The sequence below is a fragment of the Canis lupus genome, chromosome 10 (genome assembly GCF_011100685.1).
Source record: "Canis lupus familiaris isolate Mischka breed German Shepherd chromosome 10, alternate assembly UU_Cfam_GSD_1.0, whole genome shotgun sequence".
NCBI classification, from domain to species: domain Eukaryota; kingdom Metazoa; phylum Chordata; class Mammalia; order Carnivora; family Canidae; genus Canis; species Canis lupus.
In genome coordinates, this window is record NC_049231.1 from 31,979,409 (window position 1) to 32,007,118 (window position 27,710).

General features: G+C 44.8%; 3 protein-coding genes across 7 annotated transcripts in view; 2 read left to right on the top strand and 1 right to left on the bottom strand.

Moving 5' to 3' along the window:
• SYN3 (synapsin III) overlaps positions 1-6,313 on the top strand; it is a 453,900-nt gene extending 447,587 nt beyond the window's left edge. For 2 of the 3 annotated variants that reach the window (XM_038550747.1, XM_038550749.1), the window contains exon 14: positions 411-543. In XM_038550747.1, the coding sequence (XP_038406675.1) occupies positions 411-543 (133 nt within the window). Of the gene's footprint in view, positions 1-410 lie in introns of all 3 variants that reach the window. The other variant, XM_038550748.1, reaches the window with a different exon arrangement.
• Positions 6,314-27,589, bottom strand: FBXO7 (F-box protein 7). Of its 2 annotated transcripts, none has more exons than XM_038550750.1 (9): positions 27,260-27,589; positions 23,277-23,571; positions 18,259-18,486; positions 16,990-17,131; positions 14,524-14,607; positions 11,599-11,694; positions 9,861-10,037; positions 7,925-7,962; positions 6,314-7,005 (listed from the first exon to the last, which is right to left on the bottom strand). In XM_038550750.1, the coding sequence occupies exons 1-9, from the start codon at positions 27,379-27,381 to the stop codon at positions 6,616-6,618; spliced, it is 1,572 nt and encodes a 523-aa protein (XP_038406678.1). In that variant the 5' UTR covers positions 27,382-27,589; the 3' UTR covers positions 6,314-6,615. The 2 variants fall into 2 exon arrangements, with proteins under 2 accessions (XP_038406678.1, XP_038406679.1); XM_038550751.1 differs by lacking the exon at positions 27,260-27,589 and adding an exon at positions 27,040-27,167 and having other exon boundaries at positions 23,277-23,419.
• The window catches only part of BPIFC (BPI fold containing family C), a 60,190-nt gene continuing 60,017 nt past the window's right edge, over positions 27,538-27,710 (top strand). For both annotated transcript variants that reach the window (XM_038550753.1, XM_038550757.1), the window contains exon 1: positions 27,538-27,659. The gene's annotated coding sequence lies outside the window, so the exon portion shown is untranslated. The remainder of the gene's footprint in view (positions 27,660-27,710) is intronic.

Genomic DNA, 27,710 nt, shown 5'->3' on the forward strand with positions numbered 1-27,710 from the left:
CTTGCCGAGGCCAGAGGGGCAGGTGGCACCTCCTGATTCTCAGGCCTGAGCCAGGAGGTGGAGGAGGGGTGGCCACCCCAGATGGGGTCCAGCCCTTCACAACTGGCCATACAAGTCAGTGCGGGGAGGCGGGCAAGCGGTGGAGTGGCCTCCAGTAACGCCTGCACCTGAGCAGCCTGGGTGGCTGGGAAGCACGTCAGCCCTGGGCACCCCTGTTACTTGGCATGAGCCCATTTCTGCACCTGAACCTGGAGGGTACCAATAACCCCCTTGCACATGTTAAAGACTGTGTGTGAGCGTCGGGACGCCTGGCTTCTCCCTGGGCTCACCCTGCCGTTCCCAGGAAGGCCCCTCAGCCCTTTCCCAGGCCTTGTCGCCCCCCCCCAACCCCCCTTGCCTTTCTGTTTCAGCAAATCCCAGTCCCTGACTAACAGCCTCAGCACATCCGACGCCTCCCAGCGTGGGACCGCAAGTGAAGATGAGGCCAAGGCCGAGACCATCCGCAACCTGAGGAAGTCCTTTGCCAGCCTGTTCTCTGACTAACCTGCCCGGGCTGGGGTGGCAGAGAGTTCGGGCGCACTCTCCTTCTGCCTCATGGTCCTTCTCAGCCTTGGTTCCTGAGGGGAACAGAATGGAGGGCCTGCGAAAATACTCTCTAATGCCTCTGACCCAGGGACTGAGGATCTCTGCGTGTTCCCACCTCCCTTTACCATGACGTTGCAGCGTCATCCAACCATGGTGGGCCTTTGAGGGCCCCTGGGTTCCTCACATCCGGCCCTAATGGCAACACATCGCCCTCCCACCCAGATGCTTGCTCCCCTGCCTCAGATAACCAAGTGAAATGTGCGTGTGTGGCTACTTTTCACATTTCTTGTTAGTGTTTTGCTTGCCTTTGGGGGACAGCCTGTCCAGGCCTGGCCTCACCCCTCCAGATGCAGGCGCTGTAGTGGGACCTCAGCAACATGGGAGGCAATAATCTTTTGACAGTGTTTTGCAAACAGAAGGACAAAAGCCCAGCCAGGGGAACCTACCACCTACCTGTGCTAGTTCCATCCAGGCTCCAGTTCGCCCCTCAGACCACAGGCCAACGCCCATCACCTGTGGCCACCAGTGGGCTCTTGAGAACCGTGGGAAGAGATCAGATGCCATGTGACCAGCGGGGGCTTTCAGAACATGGCAAAAAAGAGGGGAAGTCTTGAAGGGCCGCCCACGGCCAGACTTGACCACCAAGAGCCAACCTCGGGCTCTTTTATGAAGCATCACTTGTTCCCAGCGCAGGACGATGCCCTCAACTTCCCGAGGAAGGAGTCCGTCAGGGCTCCTCCGCCCGTCCCGTGTTACACACCCCAAGAACTCTCTGCATTCCCGTCAGGAAGGCTGTCTCCTCCTCAGGGACAAAGGAGGAACCAGAGTCAGCAGATCAGTGGCACAGGCTGAGAACTCCTAGGCCGCCATTTCCGACCGTTGACAGCAAGGCACGGGTAGGTCACTCAGAAGAGGGTCCCCTAGTCCCACATGTTTAGGAAACACTGTTTCTATTTCCTGTTTTGAGACTGGTAGGTACACATTACATGTCTCTCGGGCTTCCTGCAGTAAAGGAATGAGCTTTCACCTGGTTAACCCAAACTTATTTGGCTAAACAAGTTCAGTGACTCCCTTTCCAAGACCCTTTCCCTACATCAGATGAGGGGCAGGGTTGCCCCGAATCACCATGCACCCGGTGCTAGAAACATGGTAGGTGCCAGAACCAGCCTCCTGGTCTCACCAAGAGTCCAGGACGTTAGAACATAGCCGCTTGCTCTCCCTGTACAGCCGACTTTCCTACTTAAGACATGTCCTCCCCTCCCTGTTGACAGAGGAGAGGATGCTCACGAGAAACATGTCCTTGGCCTGGAGCTACATTCTAATAGAGGAGTGAGAGGAAGCTGGTAGGACAGGGCAACACCAGGCAGCCTGCATGTCCTGGGGAATCAAGAACACAGAGACCACCCGAGGCAATCATCCCTCTTCCACGCTGGAGGGTAGGGTCAGAAAAAGTCAGTCTCACTTGATTCACGCTTAGTGATAAGATGCAGCTCAAGACACAGCGCAGGGTGGTCATGGGCTGCACAGTTTCTCAAAGTGTGGGCACAGCTAGCTTCATTTCAGACCCAGGGAGTCAGGATTTCTCATCATAAGGCCCAGACCTTACGATTGTCTGTCTCCCCAAGTATTTGGCATTTATGCTGAGGTTAGAGCAGCAGCCCTGAGCCAAGCTGGTGGAGAGGCCAGGGACCCAGTCCTCTGGTGAGCAAACCCTGCAGCTCCGTAAACAGTGACTGCATGGCTTGAATTTTCCCCTTCCTGTAATCTGTCCCTTGTCCCTAAAAACATCTCAATATTCATGCGCTCTCTCCCAGATACTCCAGCTACAATAGCACACACTTCTATCAGGCCGGGCATCCGGATTTTATGACCATGTACCCGTGATCCATGATGTGACACTGTAACTGGCCCATGGGAGCACATTTTCCCACTGGTGTGTGTATGGGGGTAGAGACCAACGATGGATGGCCTCGGGAGGGCACAGATCCCCTCTGGCGTCGGCTAGCTCCCATTCCTTCCACACATTCCACCTTCAATCGCTGTGACAGTTTTGAGTGGGAAAGGGCAAAACGATGTGAGGATGGGAGTCACTCTGGGGAGATTCTGAAAGGATGTTTGTTGTGTTTCGCTTTATGTCACAACTTCAACCCAAAGCCAGACTAGCACTTTCCCTCCAGGCTGACCTGCGGAGGCTGAAACAGCAGCAGGATCCATTTGGTTTGTGTGAACGTGGAGCACAGTGAATGGGGGTTTAAGGACATAGTCGCAGGGACACTGCCACCAGCACAGGGGAGACTCTTGGTCTGGTCTCCCTCCTGTCACCGTGGTAGGATGGCACCGTGTTATCTAGGTTGTGAAGTCAGCTTTCCAGGGACACTCAGTCGGCATGTCCTCCCTCTTCCATCACCTCTGTGTTCTCTTCATCATTACTGTTCTCCCTCCGAATGTTCAGTGCCTCTGAGGAGGCAGGGAGGACGGGCCTCACCCACAAGGTCGCACATACCGTGGCAAGACCCAGGAGCCCCCTCCGGAGGTTCTCCGGCATTTGCAGCTGAAGGAGCCTCATGAGCCAGGCACCGGGCACACTGCTTGGCACCCCGGCATTTAGGACATGCTTTAGGAAACTAGGAGACTAGTCAAATGTACATGAAGTGTTCAGATTGGAGAAAAGGGCGGTCTTTAAAGGAATCTCAGTGTGAGGAAGAGTCGCACTGACGTATTAGGAAGCTGAAGAAAATCTGTGGCAGTTTTCTAGCCTCAGAGAGAGGGCTCAGATTCCCCAGGGAGCCTGGGAAGGAATAGGAGCGAGCCGGATCAGGGATCACACAGCCCAGGGCCACCAGGGCGGGAGCCAAAGGGACCAGGTGCCAACTTCAGCGTCGGTCAGATGAGGCTCGCAGAGCAGAGAGCAGGGCCGTGGAGCCCCACGCAGACCACGCACCACAGCGCAGAGCCGCATGGTCACCGTGGCCCCCGGAGCCTGCCTGTCCCAGCGCCGGGAGCGGATGGCTCGGGCTCTATTCCACTTCACCTAATGGGTCAGGGCTCGTTCTGCTTCATGCGCTTAGCGCTGCTGAAAGGACAGGGCCGAGTCCCAGGTTAGGCCGGTCAGGTGAGCTGGCAGGTGCGGCAGGGACCGAGCCAGGTGGAGGAGCAGGTCAGGACCCATGTGCACTTTGCTTGTCCCACACGTTTCTGGATGTGCCTGGAGAGCGTGCTGGGCCGGGACTCAACTGGATTGACCGGTGTCAAAAGCTGTCCCGACTCCCACACGGCCCCTGATAAAATTCAGAGATTCGGTCTAATATTTGGACTCTAAGAGAAGGCAGCATTTGGGGTTTGGTTGGAGACGATTAGAAGTCTGGGCAACAAGCAAGTCGCATCAGTCCGTCAACCAGGCACAACGCAGCACGGGCACAGAGGCTCCCTCGTGTTGCAGAGACAAATAGGCGGCCCCAGTAGGTGGGACCGCGGCTCTCCGGGCGGCCGGCCGAGAGGAGAGCACGGCCAGGAAGTGATTTCTGAAGGCAGGGGGCACTGCTTTTAAGGCGACACCAATCAGAAACGAAACGTTCCTTCCACGAGGCACGCGTGTGAATCCTTTCCATTCCCCTTTGCCCTCCATCGTGTGTTCCGGTGGGTCCTCCCACCTGCGAGTCCCATTTCCAGAGCCTCCCGGGGGAAGAACCCGCTCTCTGCGGCTCCTCCGCGGAGTCAGGGGCAGGAGCGGGCGAGGCCCGGGCAGCCACTGCCCCCGAAAGGAGACACGCCAGTCTTGGCGCCGCCGGAGCCGAGGGAGCCCAGGGAGCCGAGGGAGCGGAGTCCAGCTCCGTCCGAAGAATTAGGGAGACGTGAGGCCCAACAGCGGTCTCAGAACTGGAGGGCCACGCGAGCGCGGAGCACAGAAGTCCACCGTTCTTACGGAGGCAGTCACCGAACCTTACGGGAAGGAAAGGGCCCCTCCCGTGGTTTGAGCGCAGCCACGGCCAAGCGCATCTCCACTCAGAGGGAAGGGGGGAGAAAGGGCAAGCGCCCGTCCGGGAGATCGGCGGGGGAAACACTGGGCGGTAAAGTCGTGAAGGCTCCGCGATGAAGAACCGCGTCTTCCCGGCCCACCTCCCGAGCGCTCTAAACCGTCTCGCCTCCATTCCAGTGTTACCAGTGATGTCAGAAGTCACACAGCGACCGTGCTGCTGCCAAGCCGTGAGCTCACTCTCATTACACACCAGCAATACATAAAGCTCCAGTTTCAGCCTGATGAAAAGAATGTAGGATTTGACAAGCTTCTAACTACAAATTTAGCCGCTCAAGAGGAAAAGCTAGGAGGCTGGTTTAAGAATTTAGAATTAGAATAAGCCACTGTTCGAGGCCTGCAACCTCAGGCCTCGGCCCAGCGCCAGCATCCTCAGCTAGATCGGTCCTATTGCCAGGAGGCCTGAGGGGAGTGTCAGAGAGGAGCAGCACCTGCATCCGTGGGACACAAGCACCATCCGCGGACCTCTCAAGGACCATCCAAAATGACTGCATTTTACAAACTTGTCTTCTAGTATTCGGTGCTTCTGGTCATCACTCCGTCCTTGCACTCCACACCACCCCCCAACCCCCAGTGCAGCCTGACACCCCAGGACAGCCAGAGACAGAGCAGGGTAGACCCACCAAAGCTTCTGGTAGTTCTTCAGCCCAGACCCAGTTAAAGCCACACAGCATCTAGTGGACGCTTTTTTAAAAAGCTCAGATAAATAGCTCAGATACTATAAAATACCACAGAAAGAAATGTCAAAGCCCCAATCCTTCGCCTATATACATTAAGCTACTTAAAAGTGGCATGGCCTCTAGAAAACCCTATTATTGACTGAATTTTCTTCACTGTGATGGGAATAAAGACTATATGTGTAGCAAAAAAATATTTTCACATGTAGGACTCAAAATATTCTTGCAGCATAGAACATTCCAAGCCATTTCCTTATATGCAAAACAGGTTTTTTAAAAAGCAGGAAAACATTGACAATATTCCTAAATATTGTCTGCAAATACTAATAGTGTTCTATTCCTGTGTTGTGATTTGGATTTTAATTTGTCACAATAGCATGTTTCTATAGTTGTATGAGAAGACATGTGTGTTTGGCCTTTCTCTTCTAAAATGAATAAAACCTGAATTTTGTGTATTTTAAATCTTAAAAGTAAAATGTTCTTCAAATAATAGGAGACTATCTTTGAAAAACAAGTGCCTGACCAGCACTTAAAGCAGTAAAACTGATGTTAAAAGATGTCACCTACTTAGATTACAAGTTAGGCACCAAGTGTTCCAAACACAAGGAAAAAAAATTCCACTCCAGGAGGAGCCAGAAAGAGTCCCTAGAACCCAATGTTTGTCAAAAAAAAAAAAAAAAAAATGCTGCTACAGAGCCCAGAGGTTTCACTACTGAACCCGAGAAAGACCTGCAGAGAGAGGAGGTGACGGAGCAGGTGGGTGTCCACAGCACCCACCCCAAGTCCAGTTCAACCGAACTAGCTTGGTTTTTACTCATTTTGTAAGTCAGTCTTCTGCAAATGATTTTGTTTAAAGAAAGGGTGCAACTAAAACATAATTTTTTAAAAATCCCCTGCAACAATCTGATGACATTGAATAGGTTTTCTGATCATTCTGAAATCTCCAAGTAATGTTGTGAAGCTGTTCTGAGTATTTATTCTCTTTCTGTAATAAAAATCAAGACTGCCACGTGACTTATATGTTTTGTTTTTTTTTTTAATCTGGTGCAGAACATTATCGATGAACCACCTTCATTCACTCAAGAGGGGAATTCGGGGCGGGGGGTGGGGGTGGTGTAGGTCAGTAGCTAGCTATTCCCAAGGTCAACCTGGTCATACAGTGACCTCTGGGCCCTACCACCCCTGGAGCTTTAAACAGATCTACTGAAAGGCCACTGTGAGTGCATTCCTCACCATCACAATCAGAAAACACTAGAGATCAGCACCCCAACAAGATGACATCAAAACCAAACAAGCTCCAGAAGTGAGATTACAAATCAATCACATGAATGGTGGCCTGCTGTCAGTTGGCCAGCCCCTGCTGGGCCTTAGGGGAAATCTGTCACTCGGGCCACCCCGCCCTGGCAAGGTGGGGCGAGGTCCCGGAAGCGGGCCAACAGGATCAAAACGTGGTCTGAGTGGAGGGAACTGGCTGGGGGTCTCCCCAGGCCCGGGAATGAGTGAATTGATGGGGTCCCCAACAAAGGGAAGTGTTAATCTTTCATCATATTCTCCACCAATAATTCCTGGAGGAAGGAGAGAGCTAGGAGGAAAAGGCCTGGGGTGCCAGGGGCTGGGGCCAAAGGGGATGGGGTGGGGCGATGAAGGCGGGAACATCATGTGGCGCGCTCTCTGAGCTTCTTTTCTTTGTTTGTACCTCTTCCTGTACAGCTGTAGAAACACAAGAACGAGATACCGTAAGTGATCTGGATGTTTCCCCAAAGTTCCAATTTGCTTCCACTGCGCTATCTACACTTTCCTCTTCCCACACTACGAAGCAGACAAAGGAACCAGTGCACACGAGAGAACGGTTAGCAGTTTCCCTCCCCACGAGTAGGTAGGAGCTGGGCATACAAGGCCGAACCAACTGTTCTCTTCAACCACAGGGCAACCAAGCAACTGTGCCCATTTGGAGAAACACTGAGTGACCTGTACTGTAAAGGTTCTAATCCAGAGCTAACCAATACACGATTTTAGGTCAGCCTTTCCTGAACATGGAAAACATAAATATATGTTGAGAAATATCATGCCACAGAATATAAAGTTAAGTTACTGGGGGCAGGAGGAACAGCATTTAAGCTCACTTTTTCACCTAAATCATGTTCCATCTCAACTTAAACCACAACAAAAGAAAAATGCCAATTTCAGAGGCTGGCACATCTTCCTAAGGAGCAGTGCTGTGCACTGAGGATAGTCTGAGGACCCTCCAGCCCACGAGCCTCCCCGTTTCTCTCAGTCCCGTCAACGTCTTGTACGGCAGGCATCTGCACGTCAAACAACATTCATTCTTTTCACAATGTACTATTCTAATGACTTGAACAGCCAGACGAGTCCAGCACAGAAACTCAACTTAAAATTTTTTTGCAACAGAGAAAGATAGAATGTTTTTTATAAAATCAAGGTGAAAAACAATGCTGTGATAAGACTCCTTTTTCTTGAGTCTAAAAGTTAAAAACACCTTTACTGAAAATGAGCAACAAATAAAAACAGATTTCATTACATAACAAAAGTAATCAATATGCCCTTAATGTATTAACTCACTAGTTATTGCTGTGCTTATGTTAACATTAGCCTCGATATTAATACCTACTTCTTTCCAATCTGTGTCTCGAGCTCTAACAGTACCATCTATAAAGAAAAAAAAAAACAAAAAGATTTAAAATGCTTCATGCATCCAGCATTAAAGAGCAATTTTGCTTTTGTCCTAAGGAAACTGAAGCTTAGGATTCAGCACAGAAAGGAACATGAATCACTTGTTTACCACATCCTGCAGGACCTGCACCTCTTGCGCCTCACTCAAACCGCTCTTGCTGAAGGCACCAGTCACCGTTCTGTGCTCGTGGGAAGTCTGTGCAGGGGCACCCAGGGGACGTGGAGGAACATGAGCTGTCCCTGCCCCTCCCTGCCCCAGCAATCCCCTGCTGCGCCTCCTCCCCTGTCCCATCTGAGTGCAGCTGCTGCCTCTAATCCCGACTCTCTGTGACACCTACTGGGTGACAATCTCTGCCCATCGCAGCCCATCAGAACTACAGGGAAAGCGGACCTGAAGTTTCCTTCCATATCTGGGTATTTTCCCCCAATCAGAGAAGCATGATCCAGACAACTCAATATTTTTTAATATACTTATTTACTTGAAATATGTGAAATGAGGAAAAAGGAAACTCTTCAATTTAAGTCTAATGAAGAGTCTCCATAAAAGAGAGGCTTCCTGAGAAGCTATTACATGGGCATGGAAGGAAGATTTTATAAAAGTTCCAGTCCCATAACATGGTGGCCATAGGGAAATTCATTAGAAAATCTGAACCCTCGGCTTACAGACAAGCTTGTGGACCACAATCTGGAAATGAAATAGAGACTAACTGTATTTTTAACCTGAATTTGAATATGACATAAAAGGGCTTTTTTGCCTATTTTTTATCATAGCCTGGTTTTTTGGTTGGTTCCTCTATATACTCTGGTCATTCTTTTCATTCTTGACTATAATTATTTTTTTAAAATTTGAGATGACACTTGCTGCCTCCTAGAACAAAATGATACTCTGAACCCCGGACTCGGCATAAATAATGTCAAACAAGGACCTTAGGAATCAAGGGGGAGGACACGGAAAAACCAGGTCATTCACTTCTTACTTTTGAAGGGAAAAAAAAGGTTTTTTAACAATCCAAATGATTCTACATAATATTCCTAGTACAAATAAGGAAGGGAATCTACCCGCCAGACTTTTACAGCTGCCAAGATGGTATGTTATACATAGCACCATCATTTGCATTTTCTTGATGTGAACCACAAATATTTTTTACATTGCAACACAATATATACCTATATATACGTATACTGAAATAGAAATTTTTAACTATTTCATAAAATACATACTGATTTTTTTTTTAATGACCCATTACATCAATTTCATGACCCACCTCAGAGTCAAACCAGTTTTAAAAAACACTGATATGCAGAAAAGAAATACCAGTCAGGCTTCTAGGCTTCTATCTGGGAATCTTGATACACCAGGTAAAGGGCTTTTACATTTGGGGTAACATCTCCCCATCCCCAAGTTCCACTGTCATCACTGCTGCAAAGATCACCAGGTCCCCATAAATGAGATTACATGAAATAAAGCTTCCCCAGCAACATGCCACAGGGAAGCAAGCAGGGCTCTCTTAACTTGTGCACAAGGTCACAACCATGGAAGTCATTTGGAAATGCGCCAGACCGCTAAGTCAGATACGGAGGATAGTCTAAAAAGAAAGACCAAACTTGAAATTTTTACTATCCTGAAATATTCTAGTTCATCTACTGGGCTATTTGTGTTATGGGGAACACACACACACACACACACACCAAAAAAAAAAAAAAGCGAAGAATTTTCAGGATACAGGCAAAGTATACAAGGCTTAGAATCTTCCAATAAAGCTGTTAGGATTATTTGCAACTCTTTTTTTAAAAAAAAAAAAGAACCTACAACTAAAAACTTTTAGCAAGCTAAATAACTATGGTAAGAGAGATTAGCATGTCATAACAATCACCTCGAAAATCCCTCAGATATAAACACCTCCAGAGCAGCTGGTCATTTGAAGCAATAAGGAGGTCACGACAAACCGCAGACAAAGAGAGAACAGAACGAACATCCAAAAGTCGGAAGATCCGCAGCTTCAGCTCCAATGGGAGGACCACCAACCCAAATACGTCTGGCAGGTTCAGGGCTACAAGGAAAAAAGGAACAGGTATCACTGAGTAAAGAACATCTGGCTCTCCCCACATAGTTATTAACAAAGTTACCAACTTGTTCCTCAATTGGAGGGTAGTCTTCCTCACCCAAGTATGCAACACCTACAACAAACTTCAACCCCACAGCGACCAGATTGCTACTTCTAAGTCCCTTATTCCCTATTTTGGTGGAAAGACAATTTCCATATCTGTAAGATGGGTTAATAGTACTGTCTACTTCACTCAGTTGAAAATTAAATGTGTGAATACATGCAGAATTAGCAAGTACTATTATTTGAGGTCTAGCAGACTAGAAAAAAGGAAAGGAGATAAATTTCAGAAGCAAGCTAAGAAGGGAAAACAATAACAATAACATACTCCAGTCAAATGAAAATTATTATTAGCTCCTTTAATAGATGTGATACTGTTCTCCACTAGCAAAGATAATCAAAATCAATAAAGGATTTTAAAATTCACATTTTTCTCTTCATCACCACCACCTAAAGACAATGACTGTGGTAACAACAATCTTGGCCCAGGCAACTGGAAACCTAAAATATTGCAATACACAGCAGATAAAAGCCACATATCTGTATAAATCTGAAGTTATTTTCCAGCTGAAGGATTGTGGTAGACTAGGATTCTCATTTTTCTAGCCTATAATTACACTTCCTCACCACACTGCCATCAGGCTCAGCCATTTTGACTGGTTTTGTCCAATGAAATAGGAGTGGAAGTGGCATACCACTTCCGAGCAAAAGCTTTAAGAACCAACACATGGCTGGGCCACTGGCCCTCTTTTCCCTCTGCTACAAGAAGGGCATATCCTGGAGGACTACTCCTGTGGCCACAGCTAACCCACACACAACAGGTACATGAGTGAGAAGAATAGGTATTTGCTTTAAGACACTGAGATTTTAAAATATTTTTGTATTACAACACAAATAAGAGCTAGCTAATATAAAAATTTTGAATGAATTCTAAATCTCACTAAAATAGCTTCATTATCTATAAAATGAAACTAAAATCTCCTTCAAAGTTGTTAGCATTAAATAAGAATGCATGTAAAATATCCAAAGTACCCATAGAGCCCAATAAATCATATTTAAAAACCTAATACCCAACTTACAGGCTGTATATTATTTATGTGTTTACTGAACGAACACCTACGTAAGGACCAGACCCTGTGTTGGGCCATGAGAACACAAAAGTGGACAAGACCTGTTCCCTGCTCTCCAGGTATTTAAAAGCTCAAGTGGAAAAACCTCATATCGACAATATTGATACAGCAGAGGACAGGCTGCAATAAAGATGCACAAGATACTGAGGAGACACCAAGAGGGAGTAAAAACCACGTTAAGGAATTAACATTGAAGCTTATCGCTTCTCGGCCTTTTGGCTAAGATCAAGTGAAGCTTAGTTGTAAAAAAGCAGAATTTCACTAGAAGGAGAAAAGAGGCAGAGGAGAATTTCACTATGTCAGAGTCACAAGCAGAACATATAAGCTTTTCCTACTCTTTCTAGCTGTCTGACCTGTGATCTTTTATCATCTCTCACCTTGTCGGGTAAAAGCCAGAAGAGGATACACCAGCTGGTCTTTGAAGAGTCGAGAGAGCTTCTGAAGATCTTTGTATATCTTGGCTACATTTTCCCCTAGAAGATATATTTTTAATGAAAAAATCAAAACACAAAATTAAGTGGCAAAACTTGAAATGGTATCCTCTACTTCTGCCAAGCCAAAGTGGTAAATTTTCACAAATCATTCCTACATGAACAGATATGAACCAAAGTCTCTAGAAGAAGAAGAAATATATAGTGTGTGGCTCTGAAAACTAAATCTTAGATGTAAAGCTAAAAATCTCAGTTTCAAATAGCGCTGCAGGCAACTTATATAGCTCACAGGCTATAGTTATGGTAGGAAATATTGTGGGGTGTGAATTGTACACACAACACAATTTCCTGAGCACCTGGCTCAACTGCCCAGGTGCTAGGAGTGTACGGTGGGGGACCACTCTCCAGATTTCAGAAGGAGAACGGTATTTGTCACCTTGATGACCAGGTTGGCAACTGTGTCAAGCATTCTTCAAGCTCTCTCTCAACATAAGTAATTCTCCCTAAGTAAGAGACAAATACTCTGACCCCCATTTTAAAAACAGGACAAGATAATGAAAGCCTGTCCAAGGCCTTACAGTAAGTGGCAGAGCAGGGTACAAAATCTAAGTCCGGCTTCCACGCACCCATTTTAGCCACCTCACTGCTACTCCAGAGTGTGTGTCACAGGTCACCAGACCTGGCATCACCTGGAAACTGTTCAGCACTACTGAATCTCAAACCTATGTTTTCATAATCAGAATCTGCATTTTCATAAGATGCCCAGATGATTCACCTGTACACTGCATGGGAAACACTGCCAAATACCACTGAAGTCCCCATTGCGGTTCCACTTATTTGTACCAGGTATATAACCTTGAACTCTCTGGCCCACATTGGCTTGCTCACCTGTCTAAAGGAGACACCACCACTGCACCAAAGACTCGTTAAGATGTAAAGTGAAAAACAGATAATATGCTTGCTCCCTCCCTATTCTGTGACTAGCTCCTTCACTATCTCTAAGAAATAAACACTCCTTTTAATTTGATAATGAAACGAGAAAAGATACATAGCAAATCTCTAAATCTTCACTGCATGAACTACAATCTTGACTTGAAATAAAATGTCAAGATGTTTTAAAAAATCAATTTGGTTTATCGCCTTTATTCATGTGTGAAAACTGACCTTTTTAAACAAGTTTTTCCTTCAGTTATTTATTATAAAAGTAATTGGGAACTTACAAATAAGTATATATGAAGTACCCTATTATAAACCACAATAAAAAGTAATTAAAATGACTTGTCAGATGAGCAGCGCTATATAACCTTACCCAACATTAAAGTACTATATTAAAAATATTTAATTAATACAGTCCATAACCTACTGTAATAGAACAGTATTAATTTTCTTCTTCCCCTTCACTTCCTGTCTCTTTAACAGAAACCAGATAAGAAATATGGATCTGAACTACATTCCTATAAAAGTTTTCTTTAAAAATAGGCTCAGGAGTCAAATCTATTCCAATCTTGAATTCCACCATTTATTAGCTCTATGACCTTGAAGTAATTTAACCTCCTCTAGACATGTCTGCTAATCTGTAAAATGCACATAATAACCTCTGCTATTGTGGAGTGTAGAGTATTTCTACTCTCAAAGCAGGTCCTCCCTAGTGTGAAAGGAATATAGGGTTGTGGCCAAGGAATTTCAAGTTTTTCTGGTCCCAAAGGTAAGACCATCTTCAGAGCTTTATCAGTCTAGTTTATACATCTCCAACAGGGGCAGCATCATGCACAATGGGACAAGAACTGGTTCTTAAAGGGCAAACAAAACAAAACAAAAGCCCTAGCTCTACCATTGGTTTGACCTTCCAAAGGACCACAGTACACAAATGAAAATACACTCTATCTATGGTATTAAAATTTGGGAGAGAATAGATGGAGGATGAATTTTCTACAAAAGCTCCTCAGGGAATTGATCATGAAAAGAGGGCTGAGAAAACACTGGTCTAGTGTGATGTTACATGTTCAGAGACCATTATAAACATGTATCTGCCCATCCCCTTTTCCCATCAGTTGGGGTTCATGGAGATTCATGGAACTCATGGCCCGAAGTCCCCAAGGAACCAACAAAAGTAAGTCTCTAGGCCTTCAAAGCAAAGACCTAGATCTAGGCAGCCTTCTCTCAAGGACACCGCTGTTACTGCCACCACCACAGGGCACCACCCTATGCCACATCTGGATTTTAAAACCCTCTTAAATTTACTAGGAGAATGAAATGGAATTGCATCTGTCAAGGCACAGGTCCAGCACAAAACGAGCACTTAAAGATGTGAGTTTCCCTCTCATGTCCTCTCCTTCAACTGCCTACCTGCATCTCATACTTGGATTTAACTGAAAAAACAAAACTTGTCTCTGCATTTATTAATAATCTTATAGGATACAAGCAAAACCGTGCCTAGAATGGCAACTTCTCGTAAAGTTCCAATCTGATCAAACAGCAACCAAATCTATGCTGGTTTAAGCCAACATTCTGAGTAGTTTTTCCTCCAATAATCTTCACTAATGATGGTGCATTGTACAGCTTCCACAAAACACAGATCCTCTCCATATTGGTTAAATATGATGCTGGAAAAATCCAAAGATTAATTCAGAAATTAGAATATCAGCATAGTGTGGGATGAATTACATACTTCTGTCATTCCATAATGGCAATATAAATATAACCCAGCACTCCAAGACTCTAAGAAAAGCAGGAAAGAGATACTCTGCAACATGTCTTAAATTTGCTTTAATCTCATTCAGAAAGTTTCAATCTCTCAGACATTTCCTTTCAGGTGTTCTAAAGTGAGCATCTCAAAGCTTCATCCCCAAAGTTCAATCATGCTTTTCTTACCTGGTTCTGCTCTGCAAATAAATGATTCTGGCAGCAGCTGCAATCTTTTCACACTTCTGAGCTCAGTGTTGATCTTTAGAGTAGCTGTAAATAAGGAAAAGAGAGACACACAATTCTTTTCAGTTCATTAATGGCCTTCATGTTTTAGCATGGGTTTGCATTTCCCTGTCCCAACATACAAAGGACACGTTACAGAAAACAAAGTGCTCTATGTTTATTTCCTTTCCCTCACAGCAAAGTGTAAAGCTGCCATCACATCAAGTAAAATCACTCTAAAACACCTTTAAAAACTAAAGTATGGGGAAGCCTGGGTGGCTCAGCAGTTGAGTGCCTGTGTTCAGCCAAGGGCGTGATCCTGGAGTCCCAGGATCAAGTCTCACATCGGGCTCCCTGCGTGGAGCCTGCTTCTCCCTCTGCCTGTGTCTCTGCCTCTCTCTCTCTCTCTGTCTCTCATGAATAAAATCTTTAAGATTTAAAAAAAAAAAAAACTAAAGTATGCACCCTTTATATAAAACCCAATAGGTATTACCAATAGCACCTTATTAGTAACTTAAAGATATACAGCAAGGTTAGTAAGAGGCAGTGAAACCATAATAAATCCATTACTTCTAACAAAGTCACTAAAAACTCCACTTATTTTTTTATTTAACCCCTGGCAATGAATCTTTCCTTGTTTATTAAAAGAATCCTGCTAGGTTTTCACATCATCTTTCTAGACCCAAAGGACCAATCTTCTTGACATCACCAGAGGGTTCAAACATTAATCATATATACAAAGGCGCACTTCATCTCATTCCATGAAAGGCCAGTGATGTGCTTATGCACATGTGCCCTGAACAGGAGGTCTTGGGTGAAGGAAAGACTTATGGACACACTGCTCCTTTTCAAAGAATCAAGCCTGGAGTGGCTGGCTGCCACACAAGTCTACAAGTAGCTGATGTGCCAAGAACAGTAAAAGAACAAGATAACAGAAACTAAGAAGCCATGGAGAGATCTAGCAGCCATTCTCTTTATGTTACAGATTCTGACACCAGTGAAGAGAGGCTATTATCCACGATGTTAAAGTGCTTTTCTAAGAAACAGAAGCAAAAATGAGCATGAGCACCTCCTATGTACTGCTGGGTAGCTTCAGCCTTGCAGTTATGATGGGATGGAGCAGAACGACGGGGAAGCAGAAACTACTGATGTTCCGTGTTAAGAACTCCCAGTGGGAAGTTTCACTTGCTCACTGTAATGAACACTGAGGAGACAGAACTAGTCCTCCTGCCACTGGAAAGTCACATCCTGACAAATGGGGATACCACCAAAGCTGTTAAAGCTGTTCAAATCTGAGACTTGAAAGGAACATTTCAAAGAATCTAGTTAGTGATTAAAGGGAAGTAGCAGAAATCACATCACGAGGAACCTGGAACTATCTTTCATTTCAAAGATCAAGACAGTGTAGGATGATGGTTTTCAAAATAAATTTTTGCAGAACAAACATTTTTCAAACAAAATTTTACAAGAGACCTCAATAAATGTAACAGACAAATATGGTGCTGCTCCAGGTTCAAGTGGCAATACGGGGTCTCCTAAGCCGCCTCCTCCACCTCAGCAGAACCAGTAGCTGCTGAGACTAGGGGCTAAGGTGTATGGAAGCAACTGCCTTTGCTCCATGAAAGGTGAGCTCTCCTGGAAAATTGAAAATGCAGTCATTCCAATCTCACCATACTATCTTATCCAGCTAAGGGGATAAACCTTAAAAATCAAAGCAGAGCAGAAAAAAAAAAAAAAAAAAAAAAAGGCAGAGCAGAAAGGAAAGATTCCAGTCACTCCGCTAGCTCTCCAGAATGTGTGATTATGGGCTCGTTCCACAGATCATGGGTAGATAGAGACTTCTGATGGCTTCGAGCTAAAATGAAATACAAAAATGGAATGCAAAGCAATCCCTGTGAAACTGCCAATATAAAAGAAAACTACACAAAGCAACTACTCAGAGTGACCTTCCTGATGGCGCGGGTGTGGGGGACAAGCGCACACACACTAAGGCAGTGCTTAGCTGTGTTTGTAAGCATCACTGTTCAGAGACAGGATCAAAAGTGATCCCCACTCAATCACCTCTTACCACCTCTCAGCTCCAGACCTCGGTCAAAAAAATAAACATAAAGTCATCCACAGGCAGACAGAGCCCATATGTAATAGATCATCTCACTCCAATGATTACAACACCCCCTGAAGCAAAAGCATCACAAGGGTAAGATAGCTGAAGGGCATGGCTGCCCTGGGAGAGAAGTCTGCCGGACTGAACATCAACCCATGTATCCTATGACCTTTCAGACTCGTGTTATCAGCGGCCTAGGGATTAAGAGACAAGAAAAACTCAACTAGATCACGACAGCCAGTCACTGAAGCAGCCGGAAGATGTCTGGAGAGGAACAGGTAGGTCAGCTCTGTAAACTGACAACTGTGGCCGTGCCATCCAATTACCATTTATGACAATCAGCGTTCCCAAAGGCACACAGGTGAGAGCAGCAGAGCCGCCCTCGCAGAGAGGATGCGTGTACTGCAGCTTATACACACCACCTGACTTCCAGTTCTCAGGCATGGACAGAGCTTTAGCCTCAGTCCCCTGGGGAATGAAATGAAAGAAACAAATAATGAGGAAAAGTATTACTCTCATAAAGACTAAAAATCCAAGAGGCCCCTAACTTGTCTGGAAATAAGCATTCCATACAGTCCCCTTAAATAAAGTTTGTCAAATCATTACTATCGTTAGTAAAATTTTGATAGAAAAATGAGACAGGGATTGATTTCTCTCTTTAAAGACTCACATCTCTGCCCAGCAAAGCCCTATCATTATTCAAGACCTACAGCTCAAAGATCATTTTGTGAGTCCTTAAAAAAAAAAAAATCCTGTTTGTCATTCTCTTCTACACCCTAACATTCTGTTCATACTCCTATTGCTACACACTTCTATTATGTTAGAATACATCATATTTTTCTTTTTATTTGTTTCTCTCCCCCGCTTACAGACTCCTTATATCCTGATTTCCCAGCTCAGAGCACTGCATGCTGCGGGTGTTCAATGATCACTGAATTGCTGCTCTACAGCTCTGTTACTCATAACATGGCCCACAGACCAGCAGCATCACTACTGTGTGGGCATATGCAGAGGCTCAGGCTTTATCCTAGACTTACTACATCAGAATATGCATTAGTAAGATCCCCAGGTATCCTCAGGCACACCGAGACGCTCTGTTCTCCTCCATGACTCTCTGGCATCTCAAATACACAGATATCTGTCCTAGAATTTAACCAATATAGTATGACAGATTGTAGACTGCCTCTCTCCCCCACTCCTGGACTACAAGCAACCTGAGAGCAGGGACAAAAGCACTGCATCTGTCACTGGAGATACTTACCAAATGGAAAATGAATGAATGAATGAATGAATGAATGAATGAATGAAAGAAAGAAAGAAAGAAAGAAAGAAAGAAAGTCCCTCTCCCTCAATGAATCTTACTAGATTACTGGCAATTCAAAGCCATTAACATCAGAAATAACTCAGTGAGCCATCCATGTACACATGCCCATCCCACAGTCTTGACCCACAGTTTTACTACGTTATCCTACATCATCTTTTGTCTTTAATACAGAACTCTAGAATACCACAGTACCCCAGTGATGTTTATTAATACACCACCATTCCCAACGGGAAACCCTAATAAGACATTTGATTTCTGCTCATAGTCTCACCTGAGGTATGTAACCTGACTCCAACATGAGAAGATGTATCGATATTATCAAGGCATCATTGGGATTAGAGCAGTCAGCTGACTGATACAGGATCTCTAATGAATGTGGCACTTGCCCTTCCACCGATTCACTGCAGAGCATCGGTTCCAAGGGAAAGACACCTGTGCCCTCTTCCATATCCACAACATCTTGAACTGACCCAGCTTCAAAATTCTGACTAGGTCCCGACTGAAAAAGATAACAAAAAGTATGAATTCATTAAATAGACTTTTATTTTTACACAGTTTACATTGTATCCTAAAGTGAACTCAAATGAGTACTCAAAGTCAAAGCACATTATTAGTTTCAGAAATGGGACACATTTTAAGTGAGCCCTCCTAATTATGAGCCAGCAATCTACTCCTCCATCTTGAATTCCCTATCTCCATTAATTCTGGCCAGTATGCCAAAACCTGGAAATCAACCTAGCCTTCTCCCTCCACCATACTAAACTCCACCTCTCACGTGACTGGTCTTCAAAGTTCCACTGAATCAACCTCCTAAACATCCCTAGAATCTGCCCAACTATTCCCCAATGGTACTTAAGACTCTACCTTCTGGCTTCCAGCAGCAGCCTCCCCAAGTATCCCCGACTCCACTTGGTTTTCCAACATATTCCACCCACTGCTGCCAGAGTTTTTGACAATTAAGAATCCAACTATGTCGCATGTCCCAGCTTAAAATTTCCCAGTATTTCCCCAATGCAGACAGCAGCATTTCCCGAAATTGTGCCTTGGAATGTAGCCCTAGATGTCCTCAGGAAAAGAGTTCTATAATCAACTAGGTTTGGAAACTGCTACATGCTACAGCACTGAACCTCACCCTCCATATTCACAAAATACACAGTGGCATTACAGAGCTCTGACAAGTCCAATCCCAATAATGCGTGCATCATACTTAGCCAAGAACCACCACACTCCTTCCTCAATGCTCAGCATCCCCATAACACCTTCACAGACAACATGTTGACCAAACACAGGCCTAGAAAACGAAGTCCAAACTGCTAAACCTCCTTAGCATACAAGGCCTTTTATCACTTCATCAGGTCCCTGCTCTGTCAAGCCCACTTCCTGCCAGTCCCTTCCTCTGCAAAAGAGGTAGTACAGACTACCAACCTGCCTTGCAAACGCCTTAACTACTGCACACTGCATTGCACTTTCCTGATCACACATCTACATCCCACCAGGACTGCAAGCTTAGAAAGGAACAGACTACATGTCACCCACTTTTGCAGTCCCAGTACAGTATCTGGCACATAGTAGGTGCTTAGCAAATGCTTGCTGCACCAATGTTAAGGACAATATCTTACAATTTCCTAAAGGTTTTGTTTTCAGTGTCTTCTCATTTGCACCATACAAAAATTCTATAAAACAGGCAAGTCAGCTGATGCCTTTTTAAACATGTTTCAATGGTGACTCAGATTTAAAAACAGAATCAAGGGGGATCCCTAGGTGGCGCAGCGGTTTGGCGCCTGCCTTTGGCCCGGGGCGCGATCCTGGAGACCCGGGATCGAGTCCCACGTCGGGCTCCCGGTGCATGGAGCCTGCTTCTCTCTCTGCCTATGTCTCTGCCTCTCTCTCTCTCTCTGTGACTATCATAAATAAATAAATAAATAAATAAATAAATAAATAAAAAAACAGAATCAAGGTTACCAGCTAATAAAAACCTGAAATCAACCAAGATCTCCAGATTGGCAGTTCAGGCTTTCAGACACAATATGCTGCTTCAGTAAGACTGTTACCTATATTAATTTTGCTCAGATTTGTTTCTTACTCATGTGCTCCAACTTGATATAAAACACATGTATCTTCTCTTTAAGTTCATATTTCCATTAAAGAAGGGGCAGAGGAAATTAAAATTATGTAGGATTAACGAAAGGGTGGCTAAATTTATAGGAGCAAGAGGCTGGTCTTCTGAAATCCTTGAGGACCTAACCCTTACTGGCTTATGGAAAAGCTTAAAATTCATTTGTTAAAACCTAGAGGCCAATGAGAATTTGCACTACCCAGAAAGGAAGCTCTATCATATTTCTGATAGAAACTACCTATTAAAACCATTTAACACTTAAATTATGAAGTATGTAAGCTCTTTGCTTCTTACTTACCTACTCTACCTAACTTTTGGCTATTTGCTACTTACTGACAGTTGTGTAGGAGACAATATATGTGGAAAAAATACTAAAAAAGAGTTACTCTAAACTAATAATGCCATGGGAGGAAGATATCAGAATCCCCTGGTGGACTTATCAAACCTTACTCCCTCTCCATGAGAACCACTGACATTCTGAGCCATTCTGATATGAATATTTATCATATTCTTCATGCATGTGGAATGGGAGAAAAATGTTCAACACCACCTCTCTAAACAGATCATTTGTCATGTTATTTACAAATGATAGAACAAGTGATTAAAATTAAGTTTAGGGTTAACATTAGGGTCTGATACCAGGCTATCCCTTTCTCCATTAAAGACTCAACAAGTACTAAGAGAATCCCCAAATGTGTGAAATAAGAAAATTAATTTACACTTAATTAAAAGAGTAAAACTTTCCTATTGCTTCTAGTTTTACCTATTTTCCTTTACTAATACTTCATTCTACAATTAGCAGATCTCTGTTTCAAGCACTTAATGTATACTTATGAGATTTCAAACTCACCTTCCACACTAAGATTTTACAGTCAACCTATACAAGTCTTAGAATACAAAACATGCTTTTAGAATTGAAATGACTAACCTGAAGCAACATTAATTTCTCAAAATTTTCCAAAAGGAAACTAGTAAAATAAATGTCACAGTGAAAAGTTCTTACAGGACATTTTACAAGTACACAAAGGTAAAAGGAATGGACCCTTCTACTAGAATATCTGAATGAGTTTATCAGCAAAGAAGATTTAGAAATTTAATTTAAATATGTGCCTAAATATTCTATTACTTATTCCCTAGATTCCCTCCATGAACAGAAAAATGGATACATAATAAATTTTTTTAAAAAATCAGGGGATTCCTGGGTGGCTCAGCGGTTTTGCGTCTGCCTTTGGCCCAGGGCGCGATCCTGGAGTCCCAGGATCGAGTCCCACGTCAGGCTCCCGGCATGGGCCTGCTTACCCCTCCTCCTGTGTCTCTGCCTCTCTCTCTCTCTCTCTATGTCTATCATGAATAAATAAAAAATAAAAAATAAAAAAATAAAAAAATCATAAAAACATTTTGAGCCTTATAAAGACTTCTTAAATCATTTAATCTCTCTGGATACATTATTAAAAATCTCTGAGACACCTGAATCAGTTAAATGTCTCTTGATTTTGACTCAGGTCATGATCTCAGGGTCACAAGATCGAGCTCTACACTGGGCTCCACACTAGCTAGGCATGGAGCCTGCTTATTAAGATTCTCTTTCCCTCTTCCTCTGCCCCTCCCTGCCCCTGCTTCAGCGTGCGCAGTCTCTTAAAAAAAGAAAAAAATCTTGACATAGATGATTTTCATACTTTACCAATCTTTTAAAAAGTGTTTCTTAATATCTGTCCTGTACTTAATGCCACGACAGCACAATGCATACTTATACTCACAAATGTTTAAGGTCTGAAAGAAAGAAACTAAGCTGAAGTGATAAGTATACACAAAAAAACAATGAACACAACAGCACAGTCTTAAAAACTAAATAATACATGTGATCCAGAAATAAAAAGCTTTGAAATCAATTGCCTCGTAAGCACCAAGGCAATAAGGATCATCAATACAAAGAAATGAGACAGTCCCTGGGCTGTGGCTGGCAGGACCTTGGAAGATGGGCAGAGACAGGAGAGGGAGGAAAGGCCATGCATTCCCAGCTGGGGGTATAGCAAGAGCAAAGGCATGAAACAGTGGGTAGGCTCTGTGTGTGTGTGTGTGTGTGTGTGCGCGCCAGTGAGAACATATGAATGTGCTGGCTGGTACAGGGAAACTGATAAAGGAGTCTGACTGGAGATGATAGTTCACTGGCGGGAAGAACACAAACTAGCCCCAAAAAACCTTAAAAGCTGGGTACAGGAAGAGAGGCAACATTTTCCTCCTAAGATGATAGGGTTAAACACAGACAGGTCTTTTTCAGCTCAAAAATTATAAGCACAGGTAGAATCAGTGACATAGTTACGGGACAAGCAAGGGAACCACATAATCAAAACTGTGCAGGGAAAACTTGAACACAAAAAGCAGACTGAAGGACAGACATTGGAAGCCTGGAATGGAAAGGAAAAACTGACATGGCTTGTTAAGAGGTTGGATATAAAGCATCAAAAATCACTCCAGGGTTTTATTTTATTTTTTTTTTTTAATTTTATTTTTTTTTTTTAATTTTTATTTATTTATGATAGTTACAGAGAGAGAGAGAGGCAGAGACACAGGCAGAGGGAGAAGCAGGATCCATGCACCGGGAGCCCGATGTGGGATTCGATCCTGGGTCTCCAGGATCGCGCCCTGGGCCAAAGGCAGGCGCCAAACCGCTGCGCCACCCAGGGATCCCTACTCCAGGGTTTTAAACTCAAGGAAAACAGTGGTGCCACTGACAGAATGGCTGGTTTGAGAAGAGAACATTAGTTCATATTTCCAAATTGATGTTGGCACAAATGGTGAGACAGCAGCGCTTAAAATCCAGGTAATAAATGTCCTGCAAATAATTTGGAAATAACTGGACTCTAGATAGCCTGAACGAGTAGAGCAGACAAGAGTGGTGAGGCTGGGAATCACAAGCTCATAGGCAGCAACAGGAGCCAAGGGACAACTTATCTGAAGGAGAAAAGGTCTGAACGAAATAAACAGGTAAAAACTGGGTTCTCTCGAATGGCAGTCAAGTAATGGTCCAGGCATTTAGCAGTTTAAAAAATTTCTACAAGACTATAATCTACAATCTACTACTAATAATTATCCTGACTGATACAGAATCCAACTGAGGTATTCAAGTATGCTTTGTCAACCACCTCATTTCTCATTTTGCTATTAATACCTACCATATTGTCCTCATTCCAGACATCAGTTTGGGCTGCCTGTCCTTGGAATGAATTACTGGGCTGTTCATTCTGTATGCTGGACCCATTGGAGCTGGCGGCCAAAGAGGGTGGGTCATTATTCTGGAGTGAGGAATGCTCTGAATCTGTGGATGAAGGTAAGTTAGGTGCTGGAATGGCATCTTCAAGAATCAAACATATCAAGTCCCCAGAAACAATCCCATATGAAGCCAAGGTCTCTTCATCTCCAGTGAGGGCATCCTTGTTGTTCAATGTGATTGCAAACCGGGTATCAGAACTGCCAAGAAAGATGGATAAGGATAGTAAGAGCTACCTACCATTACCTGGGAACATACGTAAGGTACATGTTATGATCCTAGGAGAATAAAATAATGAAAACAAAAATAAAAAGGAAGCCAAAGCTTTACAAAAAACTATCAAAATTATTTGTTCTTAGCACCACATTCCCTGGGTTATAGATCTCTAATGGCTACAATTCTAGCCTGGGGGACACAATATGGTAATTCTCTATCAGTAATCCATCCATGTTCTCATCAATTCTAACATACATATTTTACATCTTTTGTAATTATGCTATCTTCAAAACAGGGATGCTTCTTAAAATTGATGACAAAAAAAAATTGATGACACATCACAACTTAATTGCCAGCATTTTCCCCTTTAGCATTACATAAAACAACATAAATCTTAAGATTGACAGCAGCTTAAGATTCAGTCAATGAAATATAGCCCTTTTAAAATACAAATCACGTCATTCCTCTGCTGAAAATCCTCCAAGGGCTTCTATTTTGAAACCGGAACAGAATCTTTAACATGGCCTTCGACACTTAACATTTGACCCTTCCCCAGTGCTCCTACCACATCCACTCCATCCCCTCAGTTACTGTTCTCTGCCAATATAAGCTTTCTATCCCTTCTTCAAAACAAATCAACCTCACTGCAGCCTCTGGTCCTCAGCATTTGCTCTTCCAGATCTTCAAAGGACTGACTCTCATCATTCCAGTAATTCAAATACCACCTCTTCTGATATTCCTTCCACCTAGCCTCCATCACTCTATTCCACTCTGTTTCAGTTTTATTTTAACATCACTGTTTAAAAATTCCCTATTTATCATCTCTTCTCCACCCCCACCACTAGAATTTAAGTTTTTCATAAGGTCGTTATCTGTCCAGTTCAAAACTGTATCTCCCGCTCTTGGCAAGTAAAAGTATTTGTGGAATAAATGCGACCAACAGGGCACCTGGGTGGCGCAGTGGTTGAGCATCTGCCTTTGGCTAGGATCGTGATCCTGGGGTCTTGGGATCAAGTCTCTCATCAGGCTCCCCATAGGGAACCTGCTTCTCCCTCTGTATGTGTCTCTGTCTCTCTCTCTCATGAACAAACAGATAAAATCCTCAAAAAAAAAAAAAAAAAAAAAAAAAACAACCAACAACAACAACAAAAACCTGCAACCAACAAACATCAGTTGGTAAGATGGAAATGAAACTGAAATAAGGGCTCCCTAGTCAATGTATTTACAGGACAGTCAGCTATGTCTCTTCCAAAACACTAGACCCATGTCCAAGATAAATACTAACAATCACAAAAACATGAGAATATAGAGGACCGAGTATAAATGCATCCCTCCCACTGTTAAGTACAAGGTCGCCTTTGTTACTGATAACGTTATGTATGATGTCTTTTATAATGACAACAGCACAAATCCCAAAGTCCACTGCTAAACAGGAGCTCAAATTAGCCTGAAACAAACTCTCCTCCCTTCCACATCATAGGCTCTCTGATTTGAGAGAATATCCATCATTTCATCACATAGTGGTGCGGAGTAATTAACAAATCGCTGCACATTTTATAAGACACTTAGACTCAGCAATGCTAACTTCATTAACTTTTTGAGAGGTTAACCAAGGATTTGAAAATCATGTTCTGTTTATTCTTGCAATGCTGCATTTTCAAAAGTACGCAAAATAATTCATTTTCTTTCACATGTAAAAACACTTTTTCTTACCAATTAAAGTGTCTTTGGTAGAGAAATTACTAAAATTTTAGAAACTACTCCTGCTTATTAGGAAATAAATAGCTATACTTCTGTTTTCAAACCCATGAATAAATACTGAAGATGCCCCCCAAAAAAACACTATCCCAAGAGAAAAATGTCTCATATGAACTATGTGTTTATGGATCATCTGTCACAGCAAAAGGTTTTTTTTTTTTTTTCAAACAATGTCAATACAATGTTCATCCAAACAACCACCTGTAGAAAAGCTAAAGAACCATATAATTAATAAAAATGCTGGACTTCCCTCCCCATTTAGGAAAAGGGAAGAGCTACTTCTAAAGTAACATATAACTTTCCAGTGGAGGGGTTAAAAACTGAAAAAATTCAAATTCATCAGAAAATGCTATCTTAGAAACACCAGGCCTTTAAAAAATATTCATGTCAGACCCAGATCCACTTGCTCAGTGAAGACACTTAAAAAATAATAGTGTCCTACCGTTGTATTTTAGAACTACCCATTTATTATAAAGTGAACATATTTTCAGAAGAATGAATTTACTTTCAGAAGCTGAAGCTTACATTCCTTCCAGTTAACCAGCCTCAACTATAAAAACAAACCCAAAGGAGAAACTAACTTGGGCTCTTAAACAGTCCTTTCAGGAGTGCCCTTAATTAAAAAAAAAAAAATATTAATGAAATACACATACATACATATGAAAAAATATTTTAAAAAGAAGGTCCTTTTGAGATTTCTGGTGGGGTGATGACATTAACATACAAAATGCTTAGGCTTACCACCAGGAAATAACAATAGGCGTGTCACTTAATACAACACTCAACAGTTCAAATCTCATTTTTGATTTGGAGAAAAAACAGGCTTACTTTTAATATAGTAAATGAAAATGAAAAATGAAAGGTGACAAGTTCATAACATGGCCTCATTTTATTCTATTCCCTAAAAATAAAGTCAAAATCTATAAAAGTCTCAGAAAAAGGACCCACTTAGGGGCACCTGGGGGGGGGGGGCCCAGCTGGTGATCTCGGGGTGCCCGGATCAGTACCGCACCCGGCTCCCCGCAGGGACCCTGCTTCTCCCTCTGCCTGTGTCTCATGAATAAATAAAATCTTAAAAAAAAAAAATCCGCTTAATTAACAGAAAGGTTTCCTTTTGAAGAATTCACCTAGAAAGCCCCAGCGACTACCCTTGTTTCCTCAGCACGCTCAAACGCCCAATTCGCTCGCTCAGTTCGCGAAGAGGCCCACCCCTAGCTTTGTCCCTCGGCCCCCAGACTGTCATCCCCGGAAAACACTCGGTGGAAACGAAGTCTCATTTGCAGCCCCATTAAATTAATAGCGGATTCCGGTCCTTGATTTCTCAACGTCACTGCCCCCAAACCGCAAGCCCTCCAGGGTCACCCCAAGACCCACGTTTACCTTAGTTTTAGCAAAAAAGCAACAGCTCGGCCGGGGAACCAGAAGCACCGCAGCACCCACACCCTGAACCGGGTCCCGCCGCGGGCCGCGCACCGCCCGGCGCAGCCTCCAGCCCGCTCACGGCGGCCTCGGAGCGCGGGCCGGTCCCTAACTTCTGGAACTTTCCCGACGTGTTCCCCGGAACCCTGCGACCGCCGGGGACGGTGACCTGCGACCCCACCGAGCCCGGGAAAGTCCCCCCGGAGCCGAACCCCCGCGCCCGCCCCGGCCGGTCCCCGGCTTCCCCTGCGGCAGAAACGAAGGCGACGGCTCACCCTGCAGGGGGACCGGGTCCCCGGGACGCCGGGCCATGTCGGCCGCAAGCCGGGGGCCGCCGAGCCGCAGCGCTAGCGCCCGCGCCGCCCGGGCCTCCGCGCGTCACAGTCCCGGGGCCCTACCCCCGCCGCCCCGCCGCCCCGCCTCACGTGACCGCCCGCAGCAGGCGGGGAGCCCCCCGCGCCCCCCCGCGCCCCCGCGCCCCGCCCGGCCGCCTACCCGAAGCCCCAGGAGGGCAGCAGGGCCTGGCTCAGGTGCGCGCGCAGCTGGCCCAGCGTCGGCTCGGCGTCGGGCAGATCCAGCGGCCAGGTCCGCTTCTGGAGCCGCACCCGCAGCTTCATGGCGGCGGCCGGAGGCCCGGGGGCCCGGGGGGGGCGGGGGCGACTACCGGAGCCGCGAGGGTGCCGAGGAGGAGCGGAGAGAAGGCCCCGCCACGGCCCCTGCCGGCCGGTCTCTGGAACAGGAGCGCCTGCCCCTCGCGTGAGGGCGCCCCCTGGAGCCACCCCGCGGGCGGGCGGGTGGCGGGCGGCCCCCGCCCAGCCCCGCGGCTCGGCGTTCTGCGATCGATGACTCGGCGCGCAACGGCGCCGCCTGGGCGTGAGAGGCTCGCAGTGCGCAGGTGCCGCGGCCGCCACGCGGGGCGGGGGCGGGGCCGGGGGCGGGGCCGGGG